Source organism: Thunnus albacares, chromosome 8, assembly GCF_914725855.1.
Source record: "Thunnus albacares chromosome 8, fThuAlb1.1, whole genome shotgun sequence".
In the NCBI taxonomy this organism is placed as follows: Eukaryota; Metazoa; Chordata; class Actinopteri; order Scombriformes; family Scombridae; genus Thunnus; species Thunnus albacares.
In genome coordinates, this window is record NC_058113.1 from 3,455,980 (window position 1) to 3,483,736 (window position 27,757).

At 40.3% G+C, this 27,757-nt stretch overlaps 1 protein-coding gene across 1 annotated transcript in view; it reads right to left on the reverse strand.

Moving 5' to 3' along the window:
• adgrb1a (adhesion G protein-coupled receptor B1a) overlaps positions 1–27,757 on the reverse strand; it is a 169,598-nt gene that overhangs the window by 84,206 nt on the left and 57,635 nt on the right. Inside the window, exon 3 of the mRNA XM_044359261.1 lies at positions 371–529. Coding sequence (XP_044215196.1) covers positions 371–529 — 159 coding nt within the window. The remainder of the gene's footprint in view (positions 1–370; positions 530–27,757) is intronic.

Below are 27,757 nucleotides of genomic sequence, written 5' to 3' on the forward strand. Positions count from 1 at the left end.
TAAATAGCTTCTACATAATAGTGCTCAGATGTTAATATTGTGTCCCTTGGGCCATTTGCGAGAGTAATGAGTTTGACACACTGTGCATGCATGGTCTTTAAAACAGTTGACCATGTCATTATTATTTTTCATCGATCAAAGTCCCCTTTCCAACATGCACTCCTTAAGTCAAAAGACTGACTTATAGATGATGAATACACAAACATATGACCACAATGTAAAAACAGAAAGGTTAAAAGTAGCTGTAAACACACACGTTGCACACAATGCATGCTCAAATTTAACCACCAAAGCGCAAAAGGGAACTTACTGACAGACATGGTAGTACACACAAATGAATACACATACATACACAGAGTTGGGAGCTCACCGGTACAAGCTTGTGAGTTGCAGGGCCGGCCTTCCTCCACCACTCCCTCACACAGGTAAGACTCCTCCGGAGGTGATTGACAGGTTCGAGTCCGGGTTTGAATCCCGCCCCCACACTCGCTGCTGCACTGTGCCCACTGGCCCCATACACTCCAGCCACCTAGAGACACACAAACACAAACAGTACTGCATTATTGTCAACTTTTGAGCCTTGAGTGTGGAGTCAGTGAAAAAATTGACAAAGACTAGAGGTCAAAGAGATTAACCATGTTATCAAAGTCAAGCGAAAGACTAAATCCGAGTTTATTTTTCAGCAACCAAGAACAATTGCATTATTTTTTCCTATAGACTACACTGGGTTTTTGTAATCATCCGATGGAGTTTTCTCATCTCACAGAGAAACATATAAAGCTTCAGTTTTGGAGATCTGCCAAAGAGTATAGCCTGTGTTAAGAAACATTTCTATAGTTTTGACTAAAACCCTGTTACAATGTTTATACTGGTTCAGTAAAGTTGTAACTGAACAAAATAGTGTCAACAGTGTTCCTAGTGCAAGCATACTTTTATATCTGGAAACACAACACATCAAAGGATTGACGCTCATCCTACCAACATATTTAACATACAAAGAATACCGACTGGGGTCCCTGGGGACCCCAAGAATAAACTACTGTAAGAAACAACCATTATAGCAAAATGTTAACTTATTTTTTCTCAAAACATTTTTAATTCATACTAATAGTGTGTGATACTTTAAATTAGGAACCATAGTAAACATGAACTCAATAAATAGTTTCATCTACTAAAACTGTATAAGCGGAATTGGGTGCTTTTGACTAGGTTCCCCCAGTCTCAGACCCCAATACATTGTTATTTTTAAAAAGCAGTTATTAAAACAGAAACATAAACAGTGATGTGAAGTCTTAAGGAACAAATTGATTGACAAAGTCAACAACTGACAAAGTGAAAAATTGGAATGATAGAATAAAGCACCTGTGAGATATGACAAAAAGTATACCCCTGGCGTCTGCCGGTACCCCAGTCGGTAGGATTAAGGAGGCCTGACAATTTGTGATTATAGGGCTGTGCATCAAGTCTACATGAATGACACAAATGTGTATGAATATTTGACTCAATGTAAACATCATATAGCTTCAATGAAGAGCCTGAGCAACCTAATACAACATATAAATCATACTGTCAGATCAAATGTAAAGGAGGAAACTATATGTCTCCTCTGATTGATGTGTGATTGCTGAAACTTTAATAAATAGGAGCCAAAATTTTATTTTACAGTTAAATATTATTTAACTGTTTTTTAGTGCATGTCTGCTCTGAGTAGGCTAATTATAGGTCATTTATGTGTGTTTTTGTCAATACACTCAGAAATACAACCATGTCTCTTAATGACAGACCAGTGATTTTACAACACTAACCGGACACTGTCAAGGAATCAGAAATGGATCTTCACAGTTTTCTATGCCTACAATGTTGTGCATTGTCTAAGAATGATGTTTCCAGCCCTTCAATATCTTCTTGTGAACCCTCAACACAGGTCATGGCCTTTGTGTGGACATGAGTTGTGAGCAGTTCAACCAATACTGGTAAATTATTAAATGGCTGAACTGCTGTGTAACAGAAATATTTCTTTTTTGTCCTGTAATCATCTTATCATCCCTGGGACCAAGCTGTAAAAGTGATATCGATAGTTCCTGTATTTGAAGTACACTGAGTGGCATATATAGGCTATGTGCAATTTGCCAGTTCTTGATGTAAAATAGTGAGAGATCACCTACATCTGGGTGTCCTCTCTTAACTATTCTACATACAGCACCATGCTAATCAGTCATACAGGGATAAACCTATAAACCTATAGCAGATGAAGCACAGATACAAATTCTTCCATTGATAGTGACCGCAGTATGGTGCAGATAAAAGGCACAGCTGCCATTTATCATACCCTGATGTCTGAAAACTAATTGGCCAACTCTCTTTATGGTAGACTAAACATCCATACACACATAAAGTCACAGAGAATCACAAATCAAAGCAGTTGTACAGTGGATGGCACTGATGATCCAGACGTAAAGTGAGTACACTAAAATATAACCTGCAATACAACTAGTGCACTGAACATCTCAAACTGATGGCATGTAACACTGAAAGAGGATCTGAGGGGCGAATTTTGCTTTAAAAACACAGGTGTGATGAATACCATTGTCATTGTGAAATTCCCTGTTTGGCCATTGTGATTTAATGCGCCCCATTAAGATGTGTGCCGAAATGAGGAGGAGCGAGTAAAGAGCTCTTTCTCTCTGTGTCCTGCATGCTCATGAATGTTTAATGGCACAGACAGATGCCTTTCAGCCCCCACAGGCAACGACAAATATGTATTAATCTGCATGAATAGAACATGAAGTTGGCCAACATCCAGACACACACGTTTTTAATTACTCGCAAATCAATTTCCTTTGGGGTGAGGACCAGGGTGAGGGAGTGCACTGTGGAGAGCACTTGATTTACTAACACATACGCACATATTCACAATCCCTATACAGCTCTGTGTAATCTCACCATGTCAGTGTGATGAGTCAAACTTTATGGCTTGAAGGAGACAGATTCTAGCAACAAAAAAAAATCCAAATTTGTGAACGATTTCCTTCACCCTCAGAAATGAAATAAGCAGGCACCAGTGATCACAGTCAATATCTGTTTGTTGTCAGGAGATTGACAGTGTGGCCCAAGTGTTTACTTATGGCTGTGAAATTGGATTTGCCCCTGTTTCTGTGACCACACTCAATCAGTGCATAACCAGTCCAGTGCAAGCAGAAAAAAAAACAACAAAAAACAACACAAACAACTCAGTGGATCAGTAATATGGTAAATCAACCTATCAGTGAGAAGATGAAGCGGCTGATGAGTTATTGGAACTCGTTAGAAATGAAATATTTACTTTAGATTTCTGTGGAAACACATTTTGAAAGCACCAGGTACTAATGGCTGAATGCTTTGGTGGACTTTTCTGACCTAGTGGCATGGCTTGAGGGTGCAAAGTTGCTTGGTCCTTTAGTCACTCCTTCACTGTGTTAATAAATTGGTCAGACATCCAACTCTTTGGTTCTTCAACTATGAGCCAGATTGCCATTTATCCTGCAATGGCATTCATAGTCCGCAGAGGATGAACATTAAATATTTCAGGGACCTCTTGACCATTTCCAACTCTTCCACCATAAGGCAAATAAATAAATAAATAAATAAAAATAAAATTCAGTTGGGCACAGGTTTCTGAAGGTTTCCAGTACTCATCAGGCCATTAGGATGTCATCAGACCCTTCTCAATTATTGGCATGAGCTAATAAATTATGATAAGATGTACAGGTTCCCATAATCACAATGGTTGTAAACATTTAATTGTCCCTCTCCAATCTCACTCTAACTTTACATTTTTGTACTGATAAGGCCACAGGAATAGAGAAAACATTAAAGTGCTTATTTGCTGACTTATGGTTCTGTTTTTTTAATTTTTTAATGCAGTCATTTGGAAAGTAGGTGACACTTTGTTGCAGACTGTAACACAATATCTGCACAGCTTGGGTAGTGAAAGGAACACGTTAGCAGCAGCAGCAGCTTCAGTCCTCCATCTGTCTACACAGGGTGCATTCAGGCAGAGTATTGAGTGTGGGTCACTTGCATTTTCACAGCACTCAGAGCCCAGTACACAATCTGTAGTCAAAAGTGGACAACTGGAAAATGAGGCTGAAACCCTTTCTGTGTAGACTACAGAGAGCTGCCGTGTGTACTCACTCACTCAGGTCCCATCACTGGAAGCATAATGTCATTACCATGACAACAAGTAGTCACCATTATTCAGTGATGTGTGAACATTATCACTAATACCAGAAGCAAGATGTCATGTTTAAAGTTTGCAAAATGTTAATGAAGAGAGAGAGCTGCTTGACCAGTGGATTCTTATAGAGCCTCTGATCAGGTAGTCACACATTTTGTGTCCAAGACTCAGGCAAACAGTTCCGTTTCTCCCACTAAGTGAAGACACTCTGCTGCCTTGTTGAATGTATGTAGTTGTTGTTAAATTAGAAGTATTTTTAAAGATTTATGTCTTCAGTAGGAACCAGTGGTCTTGGGTCTGAGTTAGGGGTGTGCCAAAATACAAATACGTTATTCGGCAAAGTTGGGGGTGTTCACCAGAGATAAAGCTGAGCTACTGACACACGCCAAGTGCTCCCTAAGGACTCTCCATAACCTGTTGTTCCCCTTCTCCTTTCCACAAAGTTAGGTTATTGGAGTACAAATACAAATAATTTTGCTGCCTTAACAAATACAGATACAAATACAAATACTGAGTCCTCTGCACATCCCTAGTCTGAGTGCCACAGAGAGATTTTGGACTACTTATTGAGTTTTATTTGTCTTTGCATTTTGCTGGCATTGTTTTGGACCTCTGGGGCGGCTGTGGCTCAGGAGGTAGAGCGGGTCATCCACTAATCGGAAGATCTGCGGTTCGATTCCCGACTCCTCCAGTCCGCGTGTCGATGTGTCCTTGGGCAAGATACTTAACCCCAAATTGCTCCTGATGGCTGTGCCATCAGTGTGTGAATGATTAAATTTCCTCTGATGGGCAGGTTGGGACCTTCCATGGTAGCCTCTGTACCCATTCAGTGTATAAATATGGGTGAATGTGATTCGTAGTGTAAAAAGTGCTTTGAGTGGTTGGAAGACTAGAAGGGCACTATACAAGTACAGTCCATTTACCATTTACTCTGACCAAATGTAAAATTCATATCTAGACCTTTAATATAAAAAAAGGTTGGAGTACCCCTGCTTTAAAACATTTGAATTCTTCTGTGTTTTCATTTTTTTTGACTGTTCTTTAATCCTGCTGACCACTGAATAATCGTTTCAAATTACATAATTGTTTGAAATTATGATTATTTTACATCTTGACAGGTGCATTTTAAAAGTTTACCCAATTTGGCACCTAAAACCTATTTATTTCACTTGTACAAATCAATGTTGTAGACAGTGATTACCAATAATATTTCCATTCCCTTATTTGCTTTTCCATCGTTCAAGCATCACAGAGCAGCCTCATCAAAGACATCTTTTTTCTGCAGTTCCAGTGTTTTGGAGACTAAAGTGAGCATGATGCAGCAGAATAACCTTCATATGCTCTCCTGAATCATTTTGAGTTTATTGTGAACAAATATGCTTTATGAATACAGAGGAAGATTAACTGCGGTTTGGAGCAAAGGACAGAAGCTCCTTCTGTCAAATGAAGGCTCTGGCTAGGCGAGAGAAAATGAGGGGGGTGGGTCCATTTAGAGATAAGATTCATTCTTCTGCAGGAAAAAAAAGAATGACAAGACTATGAACTTTTTCTTTCTTTCCTGTCCAATAATCAGACTCTGGGAGGAGAAAAATGGAGAATAACACAGTGTTGTCTTTCTCCCTCCGCAAGGACATTTCATTATGTTCTCAATAATTCAGAGGGGATCTTTTGTCAGTACCCTCCTGGTAGCAGGAATGGCTGCAGAGTCCAAGTCACCTCAATAATCCTTAAACTCATCCTCCCTCCTTCACCTCCCCAGATCCCTGCTTTACTTTGACCTTCAGTGTTCTCCAAAACACACACTCTCACTCCCCTTCACTTACTCTGTGTGTGCAGTGCATGGCTTTACAGTTCACTGGGTGCATTGCATATATTTTGTACAATATTTTGTGAATGTGTGTGTGTGTGTGTGTGTGTGTCTGTAAAGAACTTCCTGAAAGTCACCTTCCTCTCCTATTTGGAGCTGTGGGATGAGTGGATGGACATCTCCTGTTACAGCTCCTGTTTCTGCTGCTTTGAAATCATCAATAGCTGCCACTAACCTCCCAGCCCCCCCCCACCAAATCACACACACACACACACACACACACACACACACACACACACACACACACACACACACACACACACACGCATGCATGCACAGCTCTTACAGATAGGGTTACTGCAGATTTATTGATTGAGAAGTGTGTGTGTGTGTGCGTGTGTGCGTGAAGAGCTGTGATAGTAAGGGAATGGATGGGTGAAATATGATGTTGAAGTTGACAACTATTGTGGAAACAAGCAGGCAGCCCGGGAGGGAAGAGAGGAAAAGCATAAGAAAGACAGAGACAAGAGGAAGGAAGAAAATAATCATGGAAACATGAAATGCAGGCAGAAATGGGGTGATTGGTTCACACAAAGCTGTATGGCTGAATGAAGGATAAGGCGAGTGCTGACACCCAGAGGACAGAAGCAGTCAACTGCACGGTGGAGATAACAGGCGGTGAAAGGAGAGAGCATGGGGGGAGGAGGACAGAGGGAGATGAAGGGAGACAGGGGTAGAAAGAGGGAAAAAATGTTAAGACAGATAAGAAGAGAGAGGGGAAATGAAAAGAGGAAAAAAAAAACGATAGGCTTATGCCAAACCAAACAGAATGTTAGAATTCTACATCAGAGAAAATGCTCGCATGTAAGTGTCCTCATAAAGGAGAGAATTATGTTTTGTTTTCAGTAGTGGGAGATAATATTCACAATGTGGAATTTCTTGGAAAGACGTGTATATATTCTGCTATTACTGGCTGCAGTGAGAAATGCATGACTGTTTTATATGTTATAATACACATGCCTGTTATATCAATTATACCAAAGATTATACTGTAAATCATATTCATTCATCTTTTTTTTTCATGTTACTTGTGCTTCTGATAGGTCCACTGTGCTTTCCGCTGCCTCTATTCTGTATTTTAGGTTAAAATAAATACATAAATTAATAGACAAATAAAAATAGAGGACACCTTAACACATCTGCATCGCATCGATCAGTCCCTTCCTGTAGAGCGAGAAGCTTAACCTGTGGGTGAACCCGCTACCCAGCACCCAATCAGCTCCCCTGCCAGGTCATTTGTGACAGTAAGCAAGCAGTCACCAACATAATAACACACCACCATTGTGCCTCTAGATGTTACCTCTGTTACACCTCATCTTCTGTTTCGCCTCTCAGTCTATATGAGTAATGATTTAAGTTAATTTCACACGGTTATATTTCTAAAAGCGGTTACAATATTTTTAGATTCAAGCTGCTAAATTTTCATGCCAAATAAATGTGATAAATTGTGCTGTCCTGGTGGTTTTACTCTGAAAGGACCACAAATCCCATGAAAAGACCAAAACCAATTATGTGTTAGCTTGTCTCTCAATACATTATGACTTCCCTACTCCGTCTGTAGCTATCAGCCCCAAACACATTGCTCCTACTGAAGACGTAAATCTTTTAAAAAAGCTTGTATAAAATATTTACATAATATTTGTATAATAATTCACATTTAAAAAAAGCTTGATTAATTCCCTGAAACAGCTGGTCACTGTAGTTTTTAATAAATGTTACTCAAACAGGAGGAAATAGTACATTTGTTGGGGACTATTTTCAGCGGTGGATGAATCCACATTTGGTGTTCTAGTGAGTATTTCTGGCGTGTGTGGGATTGAATCAAAATAAACTACAGTGTGTGTGTTCATGGTAATGAAGGAAGACGTCACCCAGTGCAACAGTGTGACTCATTGACGTGTTTTTTTGAACAGTTTTTGATTGTTAATAAGATGCCAACAGCCTTTGTTACATGTCCTCTCCTCCTCTGTCCACATTGACCTGTTAGTCAGAGACAGAAATGCTCCAGACAACACTTATAAAGATGATAAGTCCTCATCCTGTTTCCTCCACTATTTTTTTTCTTGTAAGAGAGAAAAACCTTGTGAAACAGCATTTAGAGCATCACAGGCTACTAAATCTCTCCATTGAAAGCTGGAATTCTTTAAGGCAGGTTAACGGTTCCTTCAGGCAGAATGAGGCAGCTTTTGTAGCAGGTTATACAGAATGTCCTCCCGTCACAATGGAATAATTTCTCTGGTCAGACCTACTCAAATAATGTCAAAACATAGTGACTAGCTGCAATCAGGGAGGAACATTGACTGAATATCAACACACGTAAGCCCTTCTCAGACATGGAATATGACACATTGTTGGCTTCATCAACCTGTAAAAGTAATAGCTTTGGGGGTTTCAAACACAGGTCTGCATTATGTAAATATCCAGTAATGGCTCTATTCAGACATGACATGAGTGTTATGGAAAAAGCCACAATGCTCACATGTTATTTGGCACCTGGTATGCATGTGAGAGCACTGGAGAACAGCAGTGAGTTGTGAAATAATGACATGAAGAGCAACAATGTATAATTTTCTCGAACAGGCTGCAACAGTGATGGGTTTTAAAATGTAGTTTGCCATTGCAGCCTTACTTAATGATCGCTACTGAATCGGTTCCTTCATGTATCAGACACAATATAGAATTCTGCTGCTTATATTGTAAGAACAACATTAGGTTGTGATGTATAATTTTTATATATTTACATGTCTTCTGTTAAGCTTGACAAAATAATCTAAAAGTTGCTCAGCTGCTCAAGAAGGCTGCTGATATATACCCTGTGTAGCTTAAAAGTATTGTCTTAATCTATGCAAGTAAATGTGTAATATTGTGTTTTAGTGAGTGCTTGTGTAAATGTAGTGGTTATTGTTGTTTGAGCCAGAGCTATGAGCACACCAGACAAAACAAATTATTGATATAGCACATTTCATACATGGTGGTAGTTCCAAGTGCTTTACAGACTGAAGCACAAAAAAAACATTAAACACTAAAATATGATGATTGATAAAAAATAAATTATAAAACCAATGTAACAACAACTGGAAGGCTGGTGCACTGACCATGGACACCACACTGCATGTTGGATCCTCATTGCACAGCAAAACGATATGTGTGCACAACTACGGCAAGTATAGCAGGTCAAAGTTGAACAAGGAAGTCTTTCTTTAAACTGTGATGGATGCTGATGATAGACAGTTAACAGGGTAATAAATAACTTTACTATTTGCCTTCATTTTTCCATGTGGGTTTGTAGAAAACCTGCTGATGACTGACTTATCATGTTTACCCTGTTTGACTTCTTTTACTTGTGAAAGAAATGTGGTGAGTGAAATGTTATTACAATCAAAAGGAATTATGGCCAACCTAAGTCAATTGAACAGTGATGCAGTTGCTTTGATTTGAATAAAAAAGAAGAACAAACTACATAGTGACAAATCTTTCAACCGTACAGGATGAAAAACGACTCAAATTCATGACTTGATTCAGAAATGACATCTCTAGTTGATCCAATCATAACCACACTGTCACTCCAGCTTTAACTATACTGTAAGACACCAGCACATCATGGATTATTGGAATGGATGTCTATCTTTATCATGCTTCTCATTGTTTTACTGTTTGACCATGTGGCTCGTCTGTATGAGACATGTAAATGAAGGGTTTCTGGGGAATTTGAACCCAAATACAATGCACGCTGGGAGATTCTTCAGTTGTTTCTAAACAATCTGTTTGGATGAAACCAGTGGAGGATCAGCTGGACTTTTGGTCAACTCATGCTGTGTATAACTTCTGAAATGCCTCTGCTACTGAGGAACATGAGCTAACTGAACTTCTTTTTCTCACTTGGTAATGAATCATGGATTGTAAGTTATAAGGGGTAAATCACTTTACCTGAACATTCGTCATTGTGATTTTTACAGGAAAGTGACTCAGATGCTTATTTAAACAGGAGGCTGACATGTCAAAATGCCAGCACATTTATATAATGACATGCACGTCAACAGGGCTATATAAAGCCCAGATATCAGTCAAATACCTGATTTAAAATATAACAAAAATAAACAAAACACAATGTCTCATCTAAAACACTGAACTCTAATCCATTTACAGACCTGTTTGACTATTAATCCCACACTCTCCAGCTGATTCCCTGTTGAATCAGCATAATGCTGTGTCATCTCTTTAACCCTATCAGCTGAGGAGCACAGACCATTACACCCCTCACCTTCACACAGCAGCGCCATCTCTGAAACACTCCGCCCAAACCCATTGTCTATTAATACATATCATGTGGGCCGCTCTTTGGTTTCAGGTGCAGGTCAGCCAACCAGACATTTCAATTCCGAAGATGGATGCCCCATTTCAGAGGGGACGATAAGAAAAGGCTCAAAAGGTCTTTCACCACAGGGATCAGATGCTTTTCTTACTTTTTCTCCAGCCTGACTGACAGCTCGCAGGAATAAGGCTTTTTCTGCTTTTTGTCCCCCTCGACACACATCCATCTTTGCTGGAGACGACTGCTGATAAAGCCTGCGTGCTCAGACGGTGATTGCGCGTGCCGCCGCACAACTCCGCGTGCTTGTTTGCTCGTCAAACAACTCAGCGCAATCATTATGGAGGTCTCTGCCCGTCAGGCCATTTCAGCCACGTTTTTGTGTCTCTGTTGATTTCCAGTGCAGCTACAGAGCTGCTGAGCTGCTGGGAAGTACTTTGACTTCAGCTGGATGTTGTTTACAGGTTGTCTTCCTCCCAGTACCCCCAATGCACTGGGCATCAGGTTATAGTGTTCCTACGGGAACTGCCTGAACCTAAGTGTCTATTCCTTCCATGGACTTGAGTGGATTCCCCACCCCCTCAACCTCCCCCCACATGGCTATTAAGGCTGAAAATCGCCCCCGCTGTGCTCTGGTGTGTCCTTAGCACTCTGCAGCTTCTTCATTCACTCCACAGTTGATGAATGCATCAGTGTTTTTCTTCTCAGTGTTTCTTCAAGTAACTTTGGCAGCGCATTTAACTGCTCCATTTAAAACCCATACGGCACGCTACAGTATATGAAATATATTCAGAGGTGTCCAGGGATCGCTAACCTGTAAACCTCGGCTCCACATGCACACATACAAACACACGTGAGCACATGCGCGCGCACACACACACACACGCACACGCGTACACATCTCTGAGCAATGCAGTTTATTCTTCCCACGCTTTATAACACTCTCATATATCAGAAGCCCTTGTCTCCCCACACAGTGTGGGATGGTGACTGCATTGTGACTCAGAGACAGAGAGACACAGAGTGAGAGAAACAGAGAGAGAGATGGTGTGAGGAGGTGGCAGGGAGCTGCTGGGGGTTTCATCCTGGTGGGCTGTAAAGGAAGAGCCTTGCAGGTCACGGTGAGTGATATAAATACAGTCGTAGATGTATGGAGACGGAAGTTCCCAGCTCATACCTCCACTCCTGGGGGCACATCCGTGAACTACCCTCTTAACAAAATTAGTCATTTGTAGTAACGTGTTCTGTACTCCTGCCAGTTTATATATGACCAAAGTTATCCTGCCCACGTGGCTGTCTGTCATGGTTTGGACTAGGCCCCATCAGCTTGGGATAAACCTGAAGACTAGCTGAAATTTACAAAGATTGGACAAATCATACATAAAGACTGTTTGCACAGATTTTTAAAAACATTTTGACAGTCAGGAAGGAGCATAAACCTTATGACTGAGTAATTACACAGACAACACACTGAACTCAGTGGGGAGGGCCACAGTATAACTTTTTTCTATTTCCCTCTTTTCACAAGGATGTATGTTTTTTAGAGTAACCATATTTTTATTACACACACGTCCTCTACTAATACCAAACATTTTTTAAAATTTTGGATAAATGAGTTGGACACACTCAGGCTGGAAATTTACGTTGCGCATTGTTACTTTCACCCCTCTCTGTCGGAAGGAAAGAAACACAGGCGGAACAAAAGCAACGGTTGGATAAATCAACTATAAAACAAGTTAGTACTTAATATTTCTGCCTTACAACTGTCATTAATGCTTCAGTTAGTCATCCAAACAAATGACGTGTTACTCTCAAATCAATTTATCATGTTAAATGTCAGAATTGTATGAAATTGGTTCAATGCGTCAAACTCACCTTGGTGCATAATCACCATTTTCTCTTATGAATAACATTGGGTTGGAATTTGAGATAATTAAATAGTCACAAATCCATACCATTCACGTGCACTCCATCTCCAAATCATGTGTGTTCCTCTCTTTTTCATTAACAGCAAGGACAGCTGAAGCAAAGATAATCAATCAAGTAAATGGACCAGTGAGGCGTCACTCAAGGCAAGTTATTCCAGAGAACATTCATTGTTTTTGTGCGTGTGTGTGTGTATGTGTGTGTTTGTTATTTGTTTTCAGGTCACATCTGAACTGGTGAGACCTCTGTTGGTCTTCCTTACCCTAACCCTGTGCATTCCCTGCAAACAAAGAGCATATCTTAAGTGATTGCTGGACAAAAGTAACACCATGTTACTCCGTCCCTCCTCTGTCTCCGTCAACTTTACCCTGGCTAGCACCAAAGAAAGGCTCTGGTCAGCTGTGTAGCTCTTTGATTTGATGTTGTAGAGACACTTCATGGCTCAGCTTATCCTCCATTTCAGTTTTCAAGTGCACTCTCACACTACAAACCTTTTTGATCGCCATTTTCCCTTCCTTTATTTATTTACCAGTACATCTAGACAACCAAATGACGTCATCGGTCAGCAATGTCAGTAAAAAAATCTTTATGAGAACGCCTGGCATCGACTGGATCTGAAGACTTGAGACTAGAATCTTTACATGTCACACACTATATAATTTTATCTGCAGACTGTCAACACTAGCTGACCCAGAAGTGTGTTCGTATGGGTGCTCTGAGTCAGATTCAGCAAACTTTCTTAACTGCTCAACACTCTCAGATCAATTTCTTGTTTCAACTTGATGGATTCCACTTATTCATGATTAGACGCATGTTTTTGATTGCTAGCATGACTGACAATCTCAAACGTCCTCATACTGCTGCATTTGTGGGCAAGTTCCATTTACAAAAATGTTACCCAAGATTGAAAAGAAAAACCTCATACTGTGAAACTGTCCTGCTGTCAAATTTGGCAGTGTCAGTAGTGGTATTAGGAAACTGCAAAGAAATGAGGAAATATTACTACAGCTGTCAACACCATGAAAGAAATAGAAGGATAGCTAAAATGAGAGCTAAAGAAATGTGTTCCATAACTTTAAAGGAGAGGTGGTCTAGGAAATGGAAAACAGATAAAATTCCAACACAGGTGATGCTGCACTGTTGGTAGTTTTCATGGAAAATATTCTCCTGAACACTACCTTGAATAAAGACCTTTAGGCAGCTATTGGAGTTGGAGAATTCCCTGTTATTGTGTTTTGTATTTTATTTTAGTTGATTTCTGTGACATATTTGAGTTCCAAATTCAGTCAGATAACGGCATTATGATTCTTAAACAAGAAGTCAAACACATGTTTTCCCCCGTGTGGAGAAAGACAGATCATAGGACTTGAACAGAAGGTCTGGACCACTCATGAATTTTGCTCATGCCTAAAAACTTTAACATAGAAGAACATTTCTGAATGTGATTTCCACTTAAATCACTCGTACTCTAATGCAATCTGTTCATACAATTTGTTCTTGCCTTAGGCTCAATGATATTTCAAACAATTGTCTACCTCCGACTTTGTGGCAACAGTTCTTGATTCAACATGTCAAAGCCAGTTCCACAAAGAAATGCTTTACCCAGTTTGGTGTGGAAGAACTTGACTGGCCTGCAAGGAGCCCTAACCTCAACCCCATCCTCCACCTTTGGGATGAACTGGAAAACTGACGTCAAGCCAACTTATCATTGACCTTACTAATACTTTTGTGGATGAATGGGAGCAATGCCTGAAACCAGAGGAGTGGAAGGTGTTCTAGCTGTTATAGCAGAATAATGCCCATGGCTTTGTTCAACCATCAATAAATATTCTCTATCTCACTAAATGTGTATTAATATATTATATTTGGTGACCTGTTTCATAAAGATTTACATCTTCATTAAGAAAGAATGGACAGCAGTGTTCAATAAAAATAGCAAATAACAGCCTACTCTACCTCAAAGCGACATATATAGAAAAAGCTGGAAACATTTCATCTATATTTATGTAAATTTTTTTAGTTATAATTGGAGGCTGGTGTGTGAAAAAATTGGCTAGACTTCACACCTTAGAATCTGAAACCAGTGCAAAGCTTTGTGTTCTCTGCATGTGCTACATTTCCTTTAATTTTGTGGTGAATTTAATATCTGCAACAAGCCTCCTGCCAGATTGTACTGCAGCTGAACCTGTGATGGCACTGAACATAATCCTTTCAAATGTATGATATGGGATATTAGAGGAATATTTCAGGAACACACTGCGTTCTTAATGCTGATGGACCTGTTTTAAATCAGAGATGTCTGGAGTCATTATGGCTCTTTGTGGAAGCACCTAGATAAACCCCATCTCTGTGTGCAGTACCTGACAGATGGAGATCTATGAGCTGAACAATATTTCATGTGTTGCAGTGTGTCTTGTCATGAACTATTATTCTGCTAAAAGCAGCAGGAGCAGTCAGGCCCGTACCTTTTATGAAAGAGCATTTAAATGAGATGAACTGTGAGGTTGGCTCCTGGTACTTAAAGCTCTAGTGCAACAAAGGGACCCACTGAATTTAAGCCTGTGGGAAACAGTGGATAGAAATGATTTTCAACCTTTTAGGAGGGCGAAAGCAGACAATACTTTTTCCAAATTAAAGTTCTCATATTGTTTGAGGGACTCAGAGCTCTGCAGCAATGGTATTCTGCACGAAGAGTCAAAAAAACAATAAAAAATAAAAATTCAATGCAATAGCTCAGAAGACTAAACACATCTAAGATGGCCTTTTGAGTGTTTGTATTCGATTTCAGTTTTCATCCTTCAAATAAACCATTATCTTTTTTCAGTGGCTGAAATGAAAAGCTACAAAATCTAAAATGAAAAGCAAACACAGAATTGTCTCTGCCAGTTTTGTGGCAGGAAATCAACACTTGATTTTAAGAAACTGCGGGTCAAAAATACCAGAAAAAAGGCAAGAATATGTATTGTTTATGAGCTGTAGTGACAGATACTTGTGACGACAATGTAATATACATGTACCTTTAGCACCAAAATAATGGGCGGTATGTGATTGGTGGACAATTATCATGTCTTGCTTGAACTGCTCTAAAGTTCTGTTCTGTTTTTTTTCGGTACATCCTTGGGGCCCTGAAGACTCCGGGATGCCTGTGTGGCAAATATTTTTTGCTAATTTGATTTATTACCAATTTGTTTGGTAAAACTGTCGGTACCACTAAAGCATAAACTGAATGAAACGTCTCAAGGTGACAACTGCACTATTACCCTGTTGGATTTGGTTATTAGTAATAATTCATAATTATCAGAGATAATTGTGAATTATAAAATGAGATATAGAGCCTCACATGGGGACACCAACTGTTGGATCTGTGAGGAGCACGGCTGGTTATTAGTAATAATTAATAATTATGAGAGACAATTATTAATTACAAAAATTAATACAATTATGAATATGAATTAATAATAACGGGGCACCACCCAGAAACTGGGACCAATAACCGAACAATAAGGGAGTGTCATAAGAGTTCGCCTAGAATGTTAATATCTGAAGGATATCAACGTTCATGGGTGAACAAAGAAGGTTTGAGTTCAAGCTCTTTGTGTTTTTGTTTTTCTGAATTCCTTGCTTGTTATTATCCATCAGATGCCCTCAGACTTTTTCTGTTTTGTGTCAGACTTTTTGAGGGACTTTCTGGCATTTGGGTTGCCTTTATTGGTCGGACTGTGCTTATTGTGCTTTTGGTTTTCTGGTTTCCCTGTGTTTTCTCCTCCTGTGCTCATGTGCTACTCCTCTCACCTGCCCTGCATTGCCCTCATTAGCCCTGCTCTGTTCTGTGTCTTCCCCACACCTGCCCTGTATCAGTCTCGTCAGCCCTGCCCTGCTCCCTGTGTTTCCCTCAGCCAATCACTGCCAGCCTGCCCTTGTGTCTAGTCACCTGTTCCCCATTCCCTGATTAGTTTAGTGTGTATTTATAGTCCAGTTTTGAGTTCAGTCCTTGTCTAATAATCTGTGTTTGTTCTTTGTTTCTGGTCGCTGTGACTCAGTGTCTCCAGTGACTTTTTGTCTTGTTTTCATTAAATATTCTGCATTGTATCCCACCTGTCTGCTGTGTCTTGCATTTGGGTCCACCTGCTCCGCTCACTCTCATGACACATGCGTGTGTGCGTGTGTGTGTGTGTGTGTGCGCACAAAATGGCAGATGTGGCTATGGGAGGAAGTCATGTCATGCGAGAATCAAATGGTGGAAGTGACCGCGGTGTCTTGGTTAGAACAATAGCAAGATGGCACTGCCTAGAGGTCGGTGTCTCTGCACTTACCCAATCAGTGTCAATTCAGGGTCTGATGGTAAATAAAGAGTGGCAGAGTGGCGCTGTGTCCCACGTTTTCTGACCATCAGATGTGTAAGAAGATGCGTGTGTGTGCATTTATGTATGTGCACGCGTGTATGTGTGTTAGTAGCGAGGAAAGAGGAAGGAGAGCGACCATGAGTAGGGAGGAAGCGGTTGCTTTGTCCACAGAGAGCGTGTGTATGGACGGCAGTCTGTAAGAAACGTTGTCTGATTTCTGATCGACAAAGCAACTTACTTTCTCACTCACGGTGGCACAAACACAGCAGTAGTCCCGAGCGGGACAAACACAAAACAGTCTAGTGTGGTGAACACGACTAAATAGGCAGCAAGCTTCAAATACTCCTCAGAGTAAACAGCATAAAGGGACTTGGCGGTCTGTCAATTCACACAACAAACATGAGCAATAAAGCTTAAAAAGCAAAAAATAACACACTTTCATAACCTGTCTCTGCCCAGACTTAAGCCTCTTACTTGGTCACTTCAGAAAGCGAGTAGGTGTGCGTTTCAGTCCATCTTTCGGTCCAGCTTAGCTCCTCAGCTCAGATGCTGATGACGCTGTCCTCGCGCTCTGTCGGCGGGTTTGACATCAGCTGATCCTTGGAGGCATGGTGTAGAAAACAGTGGAGTCAACATAGTTGAAGAGCGGGGCAGAGAAGTTATCCGCGTCTTCATGAAAAAATCCTTTTCTTCCTTCTGCAGGCAGTGAGAGCGCTGGGTTGCAGCAGCAGTGGTTTGTATCGGATATGGTGATCGTGTTTGGGCAAACAAGGACAAAGTCTCGTCTCGTCTTGTCCAGCGAGGGGAGAAACTTCCAACCAGTGGGGGAAAAGTACACGTGCACGGGGTTACCTCCTTTAGTAAACTGGTTCACAGAGAGAATTTCTGTGTTCCACTGTTTCTTAAAGGGGCAGTGATGTCACAGCTGTGTCACCATGACTTCCTCTGGTGTTGGTGCATCTCTGCCCATGAGAGATGAGAGTTTCTGGATAACACCAAGGTGCAAACTGAGCAGAGCCTTCTGGGAGATGGAGTCCGTTTTGGACTCCCTTTGTTTGACTGGGCGCCCAACCTTGTTATCAGGCTTTGTGGCTGCATGCAGGCCTGCCTTTGTCTCATGCATATGGAGTATGAGGCCCAACAACCCAATCTGGAGGCCCTGTCTTAAAAACTTTTATTTCAGTTTGCATTGTGCATTCATGTTGTTTAGGTCAATCTTTCTTGTTAACAGTCTTCTTCTTCTTCACTGCCTTTGAAGGTGCACTGCCACCTCACTCTCAATCAGTGGAATAGTGTAAAACCGTTGTTTGCATCACCCATGTGCTGACATGTATTCATGTGTGCCCAACTGGGCTAAAAACATTGCTCCATTGTGCTTCTAGTGTTCAAAACCTACACAGCCTTACCAAAGATATTCCAGAGAATGCTAGGATATGATAAGATAGTGAGATCATGATTTGAATCACAAACTCTTTGAACAACATTTTGGTGTTACAAACCTGCCTGTGACTGCTTTAACTGAGCCAGTGCTGTATTTTTTGTGTGCTATTCAGAGCTATGAATGACTCTGTCTATTCCTGTTATTTTGTTTGTCAGTGTGGCTGTTAACAGGATGTTGCTCTAAACTAGAATGTATGCTGAATAAATGTTAGATAAATAAAACTTTAAATGAAGTATGATTCTGCAGTAGCTGCAAGGCCTTTTTTTGTCACTGCAAACTTATTCAAAGACTTCATTCATTTAAGAGAAATTTGACAATGTTTCCAGAATGGTAATGATGATCTTTTTGTAGACTGAAAATAAGAGGCCAACGACTCTGTCGGCTCTGTCAGTGCTGTGTTTGTCCAGTCAGGTGGTCAGAGTACTGTCAATCATCTTTCTTTAGGAGAAGAGTTATCTGTTTTACAGCCTCCATCAAGTGAAATGTCCATCCACAGCCTTGTCAAAACAAAATGAGTCAAGTTCTTCCACACCAAACTGGGAAAACAGTTTCTTTATGGACCTGGCTTTGTGCACAAAGGTTATGTTATGTTGAAACAGGAAACGGACAAGCACAAACGTGTAAGAACACTTTATTAGGACAGTTAGAGTAGTGAATTAATGCTTTCCTCAAACTGTAACACATTTTTAGTTTTAGTGGTGGTGGTTTACCTTAAGATGTTTCCTGCCTTCAGCTCATAATTTACCCTCCTCTTTATTGACCTCCTCCTTTAAGTTGAACTAAGCACAGATGATGGATGTTGGCTGATGTCAGCAACCACAGAGCTGCGTCCAAGGGTACTTTTTAACCTTCAACAATCAAACTATCAAAGCATTAAAACCAAATTTATCTCCTAAATTGAAAGCAGAAGCGCAACACGACACTGTGAACACCACAGATAAAGATAATTCATCAGTGATCTCTCTGCCACACTACGCTTAGAGAGGAGCTCAAATCTGGAGGGGAGAGAGAGAATTCGATTTAGTCGGAGCAGACTGAAAAGATTTACTCTCTGTAGAGCCTCTGGGTGTCTGAGCTGCAATAATAGAATGTGTTATTCGGAACGCACGAAAATAATGAATTGTAATTTTTGTTTGAGATTAGATTGAGCAATATAATCTTTAGCGGATATGAAAGCAATGAAAAGATAAGAAGTCTATCAAGCACGTAAATGAGAAGCTGTGAAAAGACACACCCTAATCATGTTGTGATGCTTTGATGAGAAATAAATGAGAGTAAATAAATCAATCTAAACTGAGAAGAAGAAAAGAGGAGCAGCTCCTAGAAGTTGATTATAAGCTCATTGCATTACACAGAGAGAGAGTCGAGCTACAGGAATAACATTTCTTATGATGATTATGCTCTCTGTTTTTTTTTTTTTCTAATTAAGTTTGACTGGCATTATTGAGGCGACGCTGAGGTCAAAAAAACACGTACAATGGTTGTAGTAAAATTAGCAATGTCACCTCTCTCTGCTGCAAAACGAATCTTTGCAGTTTTTTTTAGTTGTCTATAATTTCAATGAACATTGTGAGAGGTCTCTTTGTTGAAAACATAGAATATTAGATTGACATGATGATGGCAAAGTACCATCATCATGTCAAAAAGAGCTGACAGCTACAAAATAAGAGTTTTCACATCAAACAATAAACAGGGTATGTAATAACTAACTGTGTGTTTACGACCCTCGCCTGGAACAGGCTTTACAAAGATGCTCTAAGATGACTGCTGACAGGAGGAACAGAGGAGCGAAAAATTCAAATACATGGTGACCATTAGTGTTTGATTCATTTCTCATCTCCTTGTTCGTCGCCTGTGAATACAAACACTGTGAATACAGATGAATACCGAGCTTAGCGTCATGCTGGATGACAGCTCACTGATAAGAATGACAAAAGACCAACAACGTACCTCCTGTATCAAGGAGTAAAGTCAAACATTGCAACTGTAAGAGGTAAATCCGCTCCGGGATATTCTAACATTCTTGTAGTCTAACAGTTATTTTGTGATAAAGTACTGTCATTTGATCAGTGCTCAACTTTTTTTCTTTCTTCTTTTTAGCAACCTGTACTGTTTACTTTGTCTTCCTACATTTTACTACATGCTATCAGACAATCTTAAAGGACAGGTTCACAATTTTTCAATTCTGTCTTAAAACAACAGTCAGGTGTCCATATGAACAGTGAAAGAGGTTTTCCTCGCTGTAATCATTCCTCCTGTTCATACTGGATATTAAAAGAATAATGTGCTTTCAATGTAAGTGATGGAGGCCAAAATCCACAGTGTGTCCACACAGTCATTTAGTGCAAAAATTAATTTAAACGTTTGGCACTTTGGCTCTAAAAAGACTGTAACGTTGAAAGATATCTACTTGATTTGACTCATTTGGATGCTGAAGCTTCATATTAGCTTCAGATAAACTTTTAAATATGTTTTTGTGCAGGAGGAGGACTGTGGATTTTGTCCCCCATCACTTAGATTGTAAGTGTGTTATGAAGGGATCTTCTAATGGTCAGTATGAACAGGAGGAATGATTACAGCAAGAAGAACATGTTTCACTGTTCATTTGGGCACATGACTGTTGATTCAAGTCTTTTCCCTTCTAACATCACTGCAATAAATGTAATATCTCAATCATCATCTCTGATGCATAGAATCTGTTTTAATAAACTAGAAAGTGAAAAAGACAACTTTAAGATGTTGAGGAGATCAACATTTCAGATCAGTCTGTTTTTCCTCTCTGGAGCAGGAGAGATTAAAAACCCTCTTACAAACAGTGATAATCAGACCAGCAGTCTCTACCTATATTTATAATTGTCTTTCATGCCAACTACTGTACATGGATGAATAAATTAATATCCAGCTTTACATTCAGCATGTGAGCTTATAGAAATGAAACCAGGGTTCCAACATAACATGCTGCCATTCAGTGATTGTGAGTGTGAGACTTTATAAAACAGGAAGCAGAATTTGCTCTCTGATAATGTTAAATGATGAAATTGATGCAAAAATCTGTCAGTGGTTTCACGGTGAGGAGTGGTGGTGATTGGTGGTGATTGGTGGCTTCACCAGCAAAATAAAGTTAAAAATCCATCAGTGATGCAGCCTGTGTACATCTGTCATCTTCCTCCTAATCGTAACATTTTTAACTGATCTCTTTTTCACTGCTCCCTCTTGTGCACCGGGTGCCAAATATTGTACAAGAATTGTACTGTCAAGTCTGAATATAGCTGTAAGGAACATCTGAATACCAAAAAGCCATCACTTTAACAGCCAGCAAGAGAAGAGATAAAACTGACATCATATATGTATACCTCAACAACTATATGTATATCTCAGTCAGATTTCTATGAAATTTACCGGTGATTTTTATACTCCACAGAGGTTCTTCAATGGTTCCAAAGGATTTAGGTGATTTCTGAAACTTTTCTCTAGTGTTGACATGAGTTTGGTGAAGTGGAAATCTTCCACTTCACCAAACCTTTTGAAATCTTGAAACTAAAGGCCAGATTTTGGTGACACCATGACTTTGCACTGCTCCATGACCATTAAAGCACAAGATTGCCATGAAATTAGCTTATAAAATTCATGTTTTTGAGGGCGTGAACCCTTTTGATTTGAATAACCCCATGACCTTTCCTGTGGTGTCACCCCTTTTGAGCCTACATCTGCTCAGGCTGTAAGAATAGCTTAATTGTCAGTATGTTGTTGGCTGCATCCAGCAGTCTGTTGGCTTTAATGACCGCTGGAGTCTCCAGGGACCACTAACAGGGTTTTAGTCCTGCCTCTACCCCCTCTAAGATATATTTCCTTTCTCTTACTTCTGCAGATTGGTGTGAAGGTGTTGTCGCTGAACTCCAAACCAATTTTAGATGCAGCATGATTACTTACAAAGTCAGTATTTATTCACTCTGGACAGTGTGAACTGAGACAAAGACGTATCAGTGCTGATTGAAAATTTGCTCACTTGAGCGACAAATCTGCACGTATCCCGAGCTTTTTATGACTTCAACGCAGGAAATTTAAGAAGGGGGAAAAAACTAGGTGAGTTTTGAGATCAGTCAGAAGTTGGCCACACACACACACACACACACACACACACACACACACACACACACACACACACACACACACACACACACACAGCATGCTTTGCTTGCTACAAAAGGCTAACTTTCGTACAGTTGTTAAATTGGATGTTTGAAGATAATAAACACGGTCTGGTGTTAAAAATTCACTCAAATAATGTGAGATGAAAATTTGCTTCAGTCTGATTCTGTTAATCTGAACACACCTGAAGAGGTGACCCTCAAAACCGACATCTCCTGATGTTTTGCAAAGACAGAAAAAAAATCCAATTAAACTTCATTGCAGCTGTGTGAGAAATACCTCAGAGATGTCTTGAGGAGAATTTCCAGCAAACAGCAACACAGACCAGGACTGTGAGATGCATCCCTAACAGCTCATTTTAACATGTTAATGTGATTTTAAGGTGGAATAAACACTGATCCATTAATGTACAAAGTTCAGGAAAAAGGTCTGAGAGCTGTGTGTAGGAATATGTCTGTATATCTCTGCTTGTGCTTCTGTGTGTGTGTGTGTGTGTGTGTGTGTGTGTGTGTGTGTGTGTGCGCGCATGTCGTTAGAGGAGCACATTGAACATGTCTGCACTAATGAGTTCTTTTCTTGGACCTGGCAGGCTTTGGCCAAGATCCGCTGAGCTTATTGTGGTTGTATATCTGTGTGTGTGTGTGTGTGTGTGCATTCTGACAGTGTGTCACCTCTGGGTGTCATTCCAGGTGATACCGCCAAGGAGAGCAGCCTTTACAGCCATCCCGCAGAGCCACCGCCTGCTCTTAACAAGGACACCGAGGCACGCAGATGCAACAACACACCCACACAAACACACACATCCATCCAGCTCCGGTGCACGGCAGCAGTAAACTCCGTACGTCGCAGGTAATTCATCTTCATTGTCCAAGTCATCAAATGTGAAGAACGACAGTGAGACAGTCGGACTAGCATCAAATGTCCTCACAGCCAAGGAGACTGGCAACATGAACACACACTCTAATTCTCTATTTTTCCCCCCTCACACACAATTTCACCCTTCGAAGGTACAACGCCGTCTCTCAATAACAGAGCACTTTTCTGAGGGTGAAAAAAGGGTTTCAAATCTCCCAGACTCTACAGGATCTCACCAAAAAAAAAAGAAGAGTGTGATGAAGTGTAAAATAGAGAAGAGAAAAGAATGAAGGTAGACGGTGACCAGCTGCCTGTCAGGAAACAGAGGGATCCCTATCGCGTCCTAACATCACCCGCCACCCATTCTCCTGCAGCCACACATGACTGATGACCGAGGTAAAAAAAGTTCAACTTGTCTTTTCTCTAATCCTCACACTTTTCTTCATGCCAGGAAATTAATGGCCTCTCGTGTAGGACACTTTTACACACACACACACATATATATTTGTCTGCTCACCATGCTCATCCTGGAGCAGTGCTTTTATCATCGCCCGGTAAGTAGCAGCGGTAAAATTGCTTAATTAAAGCATGAATGTTTAATAAACCCTCGGGCTGAGTAGAGAGGGGCTCGAGATAGGCCAACCATTGACGGGCAGCCTCGAGGAAGGAGACAGACAATTCTTCAGCTCGCTTCACACTGACTTTAAGTTCAAGTGAGTCCTTTGACAGAGAAGAGGTGGAGCTGGTAAAGGCCAGAAACTTCATGAGCGGTCAGGTCAATGCCTTGAACCTCGTTAAAATGCTAAGTTGTTCACTTCTGTAGTGTCTGGGAGTGTCAGTTTCTGAGCTAATACTGTAACCTTAACCCTGGGCTGGTTTTGCTTGATTTACATTCCCTTTATACACGGGCTTATGACTCACAAGGGTAGGCGTGGTATATAGTGTTATTTTCAGAATTAGTTACCCAAAGTGCTGCCAATTAAAATGCACTACACACGTTATTGAGCACTTATGAAAAAATAAAAAGCACATTTTGAAATTGTTTGGATTTATTGTTTAAATTTTTTCTGTATGTAGATGTTTTCAACACACCTCACATACTGATGGAACATTTTCAGCCATAGTGATGTTAAACAGTGTAATACCAGGACAAAAAACACATTTTAATGGATGGTGATTGTTTTTGTTTCCATCTCGGATTGTGTGAGGTGGAATTTTGCTGCACATTCGATCTAAAAACACCTTAAGAGGTGATCCTAGAAGAAGAATGTTCTTCAGTTCACAGCGACTGACACCAAAATTGAATATCTGCTGATGTGTTAGATAGAAAATTATCAAATTAAACACAATTGCAGCTGTGTAAGAATTACCTCAATGAGATGTGTCACTGTCTACAAAAGGCCAATTATCCAGAGAATTACACCACTAAAATGCTAAAAAGTCCCAGGAATGGAAGATACATCTCTAATAGTTCATTATAACACAGTTAAAGTGATTAAATGTGGAATTCTGCTTTAAATTGTTATTCATTAATGTTTAACTCTCAGGAATATGTCCATATATGTAGTATAGTATAGTATAAGAAGCATCATGTGTACATGGACTCTGTCAGTTAGCTGTGGGTTATACCTGAGCTGCTTATGCTGCTTTCAAGTACTGAAACACAGTTGAATGAAGCAGTTAAATGAAGCTTTGGCAAAAGTTCACCAAGGAAGATCTCCTCTATCACATTCTGCCTTCATTCCTCTACCAGTGAATGTGAGCTATTTCCACCTGTTCTATTTCTATTACCCACCTCCTCCCCATCATCACCATGACTTCCATGATATCCAGGGAGACTCATCCGAAGGTTTCCATCAACCACCACCACCACCACCACCAGCAGCATCAGTGTTTAGATCTCCTATATTCTTCTGAACCTGCGCTCTATGAAGATGCTTCACATCCATGGAGTCTAATCACCAGCAATCTTTTTCTGTTGGAAACCTCAATAAATATTATCATACACTCCCAATTGATCTCTCTGTATTGAAATGAATATTGAGTAAATAAATGTGGCCAGGACAATTTAAATTTGTGTGGTGAAAGGAGATGTATTTTTTAAAATTCATACAGTATGATTCAAGTTAAAATGTAAAACAAAAATATGAAACATAGAATATATAAAATACAGCTATATATATACTGTAGAGTAATTCTTTTATGAGTGTAAGACATACTGTAGCATTTAATAATACAGTGCATTACTGAATATTCAGTAATCCTTTATGTAATATTCAAACAAGCTATATGCAAACTTTACTGTTTCCGTAGAGGAGATAAAGGCAGCAGATCAGCTGTAGAGCCTTGAGGGATAAGATCATATTCAAATACTATAGTTGTTTACACAGAGCCTTTTATCCCACTAATAATCACAGCAGCGGCCGAGTACAATAAAAAAAAAAAAGTGCGTTAACCTGCATCACAATACTCTGGCTGCTTATAAAAGAGATGTCATTCTGTTTGAACACGGAGGTTTAAACTTTTATACTCCTTCTGCAGATGCACATAAAAATGTTCAGATTTTCAGGTTTGAACACCAAGAAGTTAGTTTTCACATTTTAACCTTTAAACTTTTCTGAGCATTTCATTCTGACTACTGAGTAAATGGCTGCTGTAAACCTGCAGCACACAAAAAGTAACATCAGCAGGAGTAACAGTGACACGGTGAAGTCACTCACAGAAAGATAACAAGGAAAATGAACTGACGTTTATGATGTATGACTCAATTTCATGTATTGATTATTCTGAAATCTGAATAGAATACATTGAGATGACAGTCTAGAGGTTGGTAGGAAAGTGTAAAGGTTGTAGCGATGTCATTAGTCTTATGTAGCTTTTACTGATGACTGTCTGCACATATTTGTGGATAGAACCTTGATTTTTTCACTTTTCTACACTCACCTTGTCCTGTATAACAACTACACTACTATATTCTGATCAACAGAAGGCCCAGCAGTAAAGCAGTAATGATGCCAAATGCTCAACAAGGCTCCATCTTTTTAAAAGTTTACCCATGGTGCAGTGCTGGACTTGTTGTACTGCACATGTCAGAGACCTTCTCCCACCTTCTCTTATCACTTATTTAACACTTATTTAAATGCATCAATGAGAATTGTCAATCAGATTGATTTAACTTTGAAAGAAATAATTGTGTTAGATGTAATCACAGCCCCCAATCTCTAATAACAGCACAGATCATTAATGAGGTCAACCACAAATAGGATAGCATGCCTTTGCTAATTGTCCCCCTCCTGCCCCTCCCAAAAAAGTCTCCACCTGAAAAATTCCCAAACAGGCTGCGAGGCTCCCTGCAGGCGGAGCGACCTCTACACCAGCACGGAGCATCTTACTGCCATCTCTCTTCAGTTTATTCCTGCCCACACGGTGCCCCCTGTGGTTAACACCACACCTCGCTCTCTGCACATGCTCACACACAGACACACAAATACACACAGACACACACATACCAAATCAGTTTTATTCTCTCCCTCAGTCAGCCACCCACACTCAGTCACAAGGGGCCAGTGCGTGGTTGCACCAGTATATGTGCCATTTTCTGGTGTGACATTTCACCATGTGTGTGTGTGTGAATGCTCCACACAGTGCGTATGTGTGTGCATGCACCACGCATATGAGTGTGAAGAGGAGCTAATGCATTAGACTTGCTTTAGGATTCCTCCGTGCTCCTTATGGAGGCGGGCTGGAAATCCCTTAGTTTAGCAACAATGTGGTCCTGCCACGCAGAGGCTTGCAGGGAAAGACAGCGTGCAGCTGCGCACATTCAACTTCATCATCAACTGTAGCCGGCTGCCAGCAACCGAGGAAAAAAGTGCAAGTCAGGAGGGTTTATGAGTATTCCTTCCTTCCTTTTTCTTTATACGTGCTGTCAGGTTTTTGGATGGTGGATCAGTCTGGAAGCTTTATTTTTTTCTTGACCCGTCCATCACATTCAATATGTCAGACAGCACCGATTAGACTGTGATCAAAGTTGGGGAAATGATGTATCTCAATACTATGGCATTTGGCAACTGGCATTTCCAGAACTGACCAGCCCATTGGAGACAGTGCTCACTCACACACACTCACACACACACACACACACAGCTATCCTTGTTAGACTGCCTTCAGGACTGTTAACAAAACTGTTGTCCAGTGGTCTGAGGCCCACAGAGACATGTTAGTAGAACCTGACCAAAAATGGATTTTTCATGCCAATACCAATATTGGTTTTTGAGAGTTACAAAATTCTACACATGACAAAACAAAACAATACCAAAAACAAAAACAAAAGACAGTGTGATGACGTGACGTAGCGTGGGATCATGGGAGTTGTTGTCTTCATCGTTAAGCACCCAGCTTCTCTGGGATAGGGGGGGTCTCCTCCTCCCCAGAACAAACAGATCCGGTAAAAACACTGAATAAAGCAGTTTCATGGAAAAAATCAGTGTTTCTCTGACACTGTTCGGCTGGCACCAGATGTCTGGGAGGGGCTGCTAGCCGAGCTGCTGCTAACATTTGCTCACCTTGTTTTTCTGATAACTAAGATCCAAACGTCCGATGACTAAAATACTTCGTCCAGTTAAAAGATAAAAAGTTTATCATAAAAATG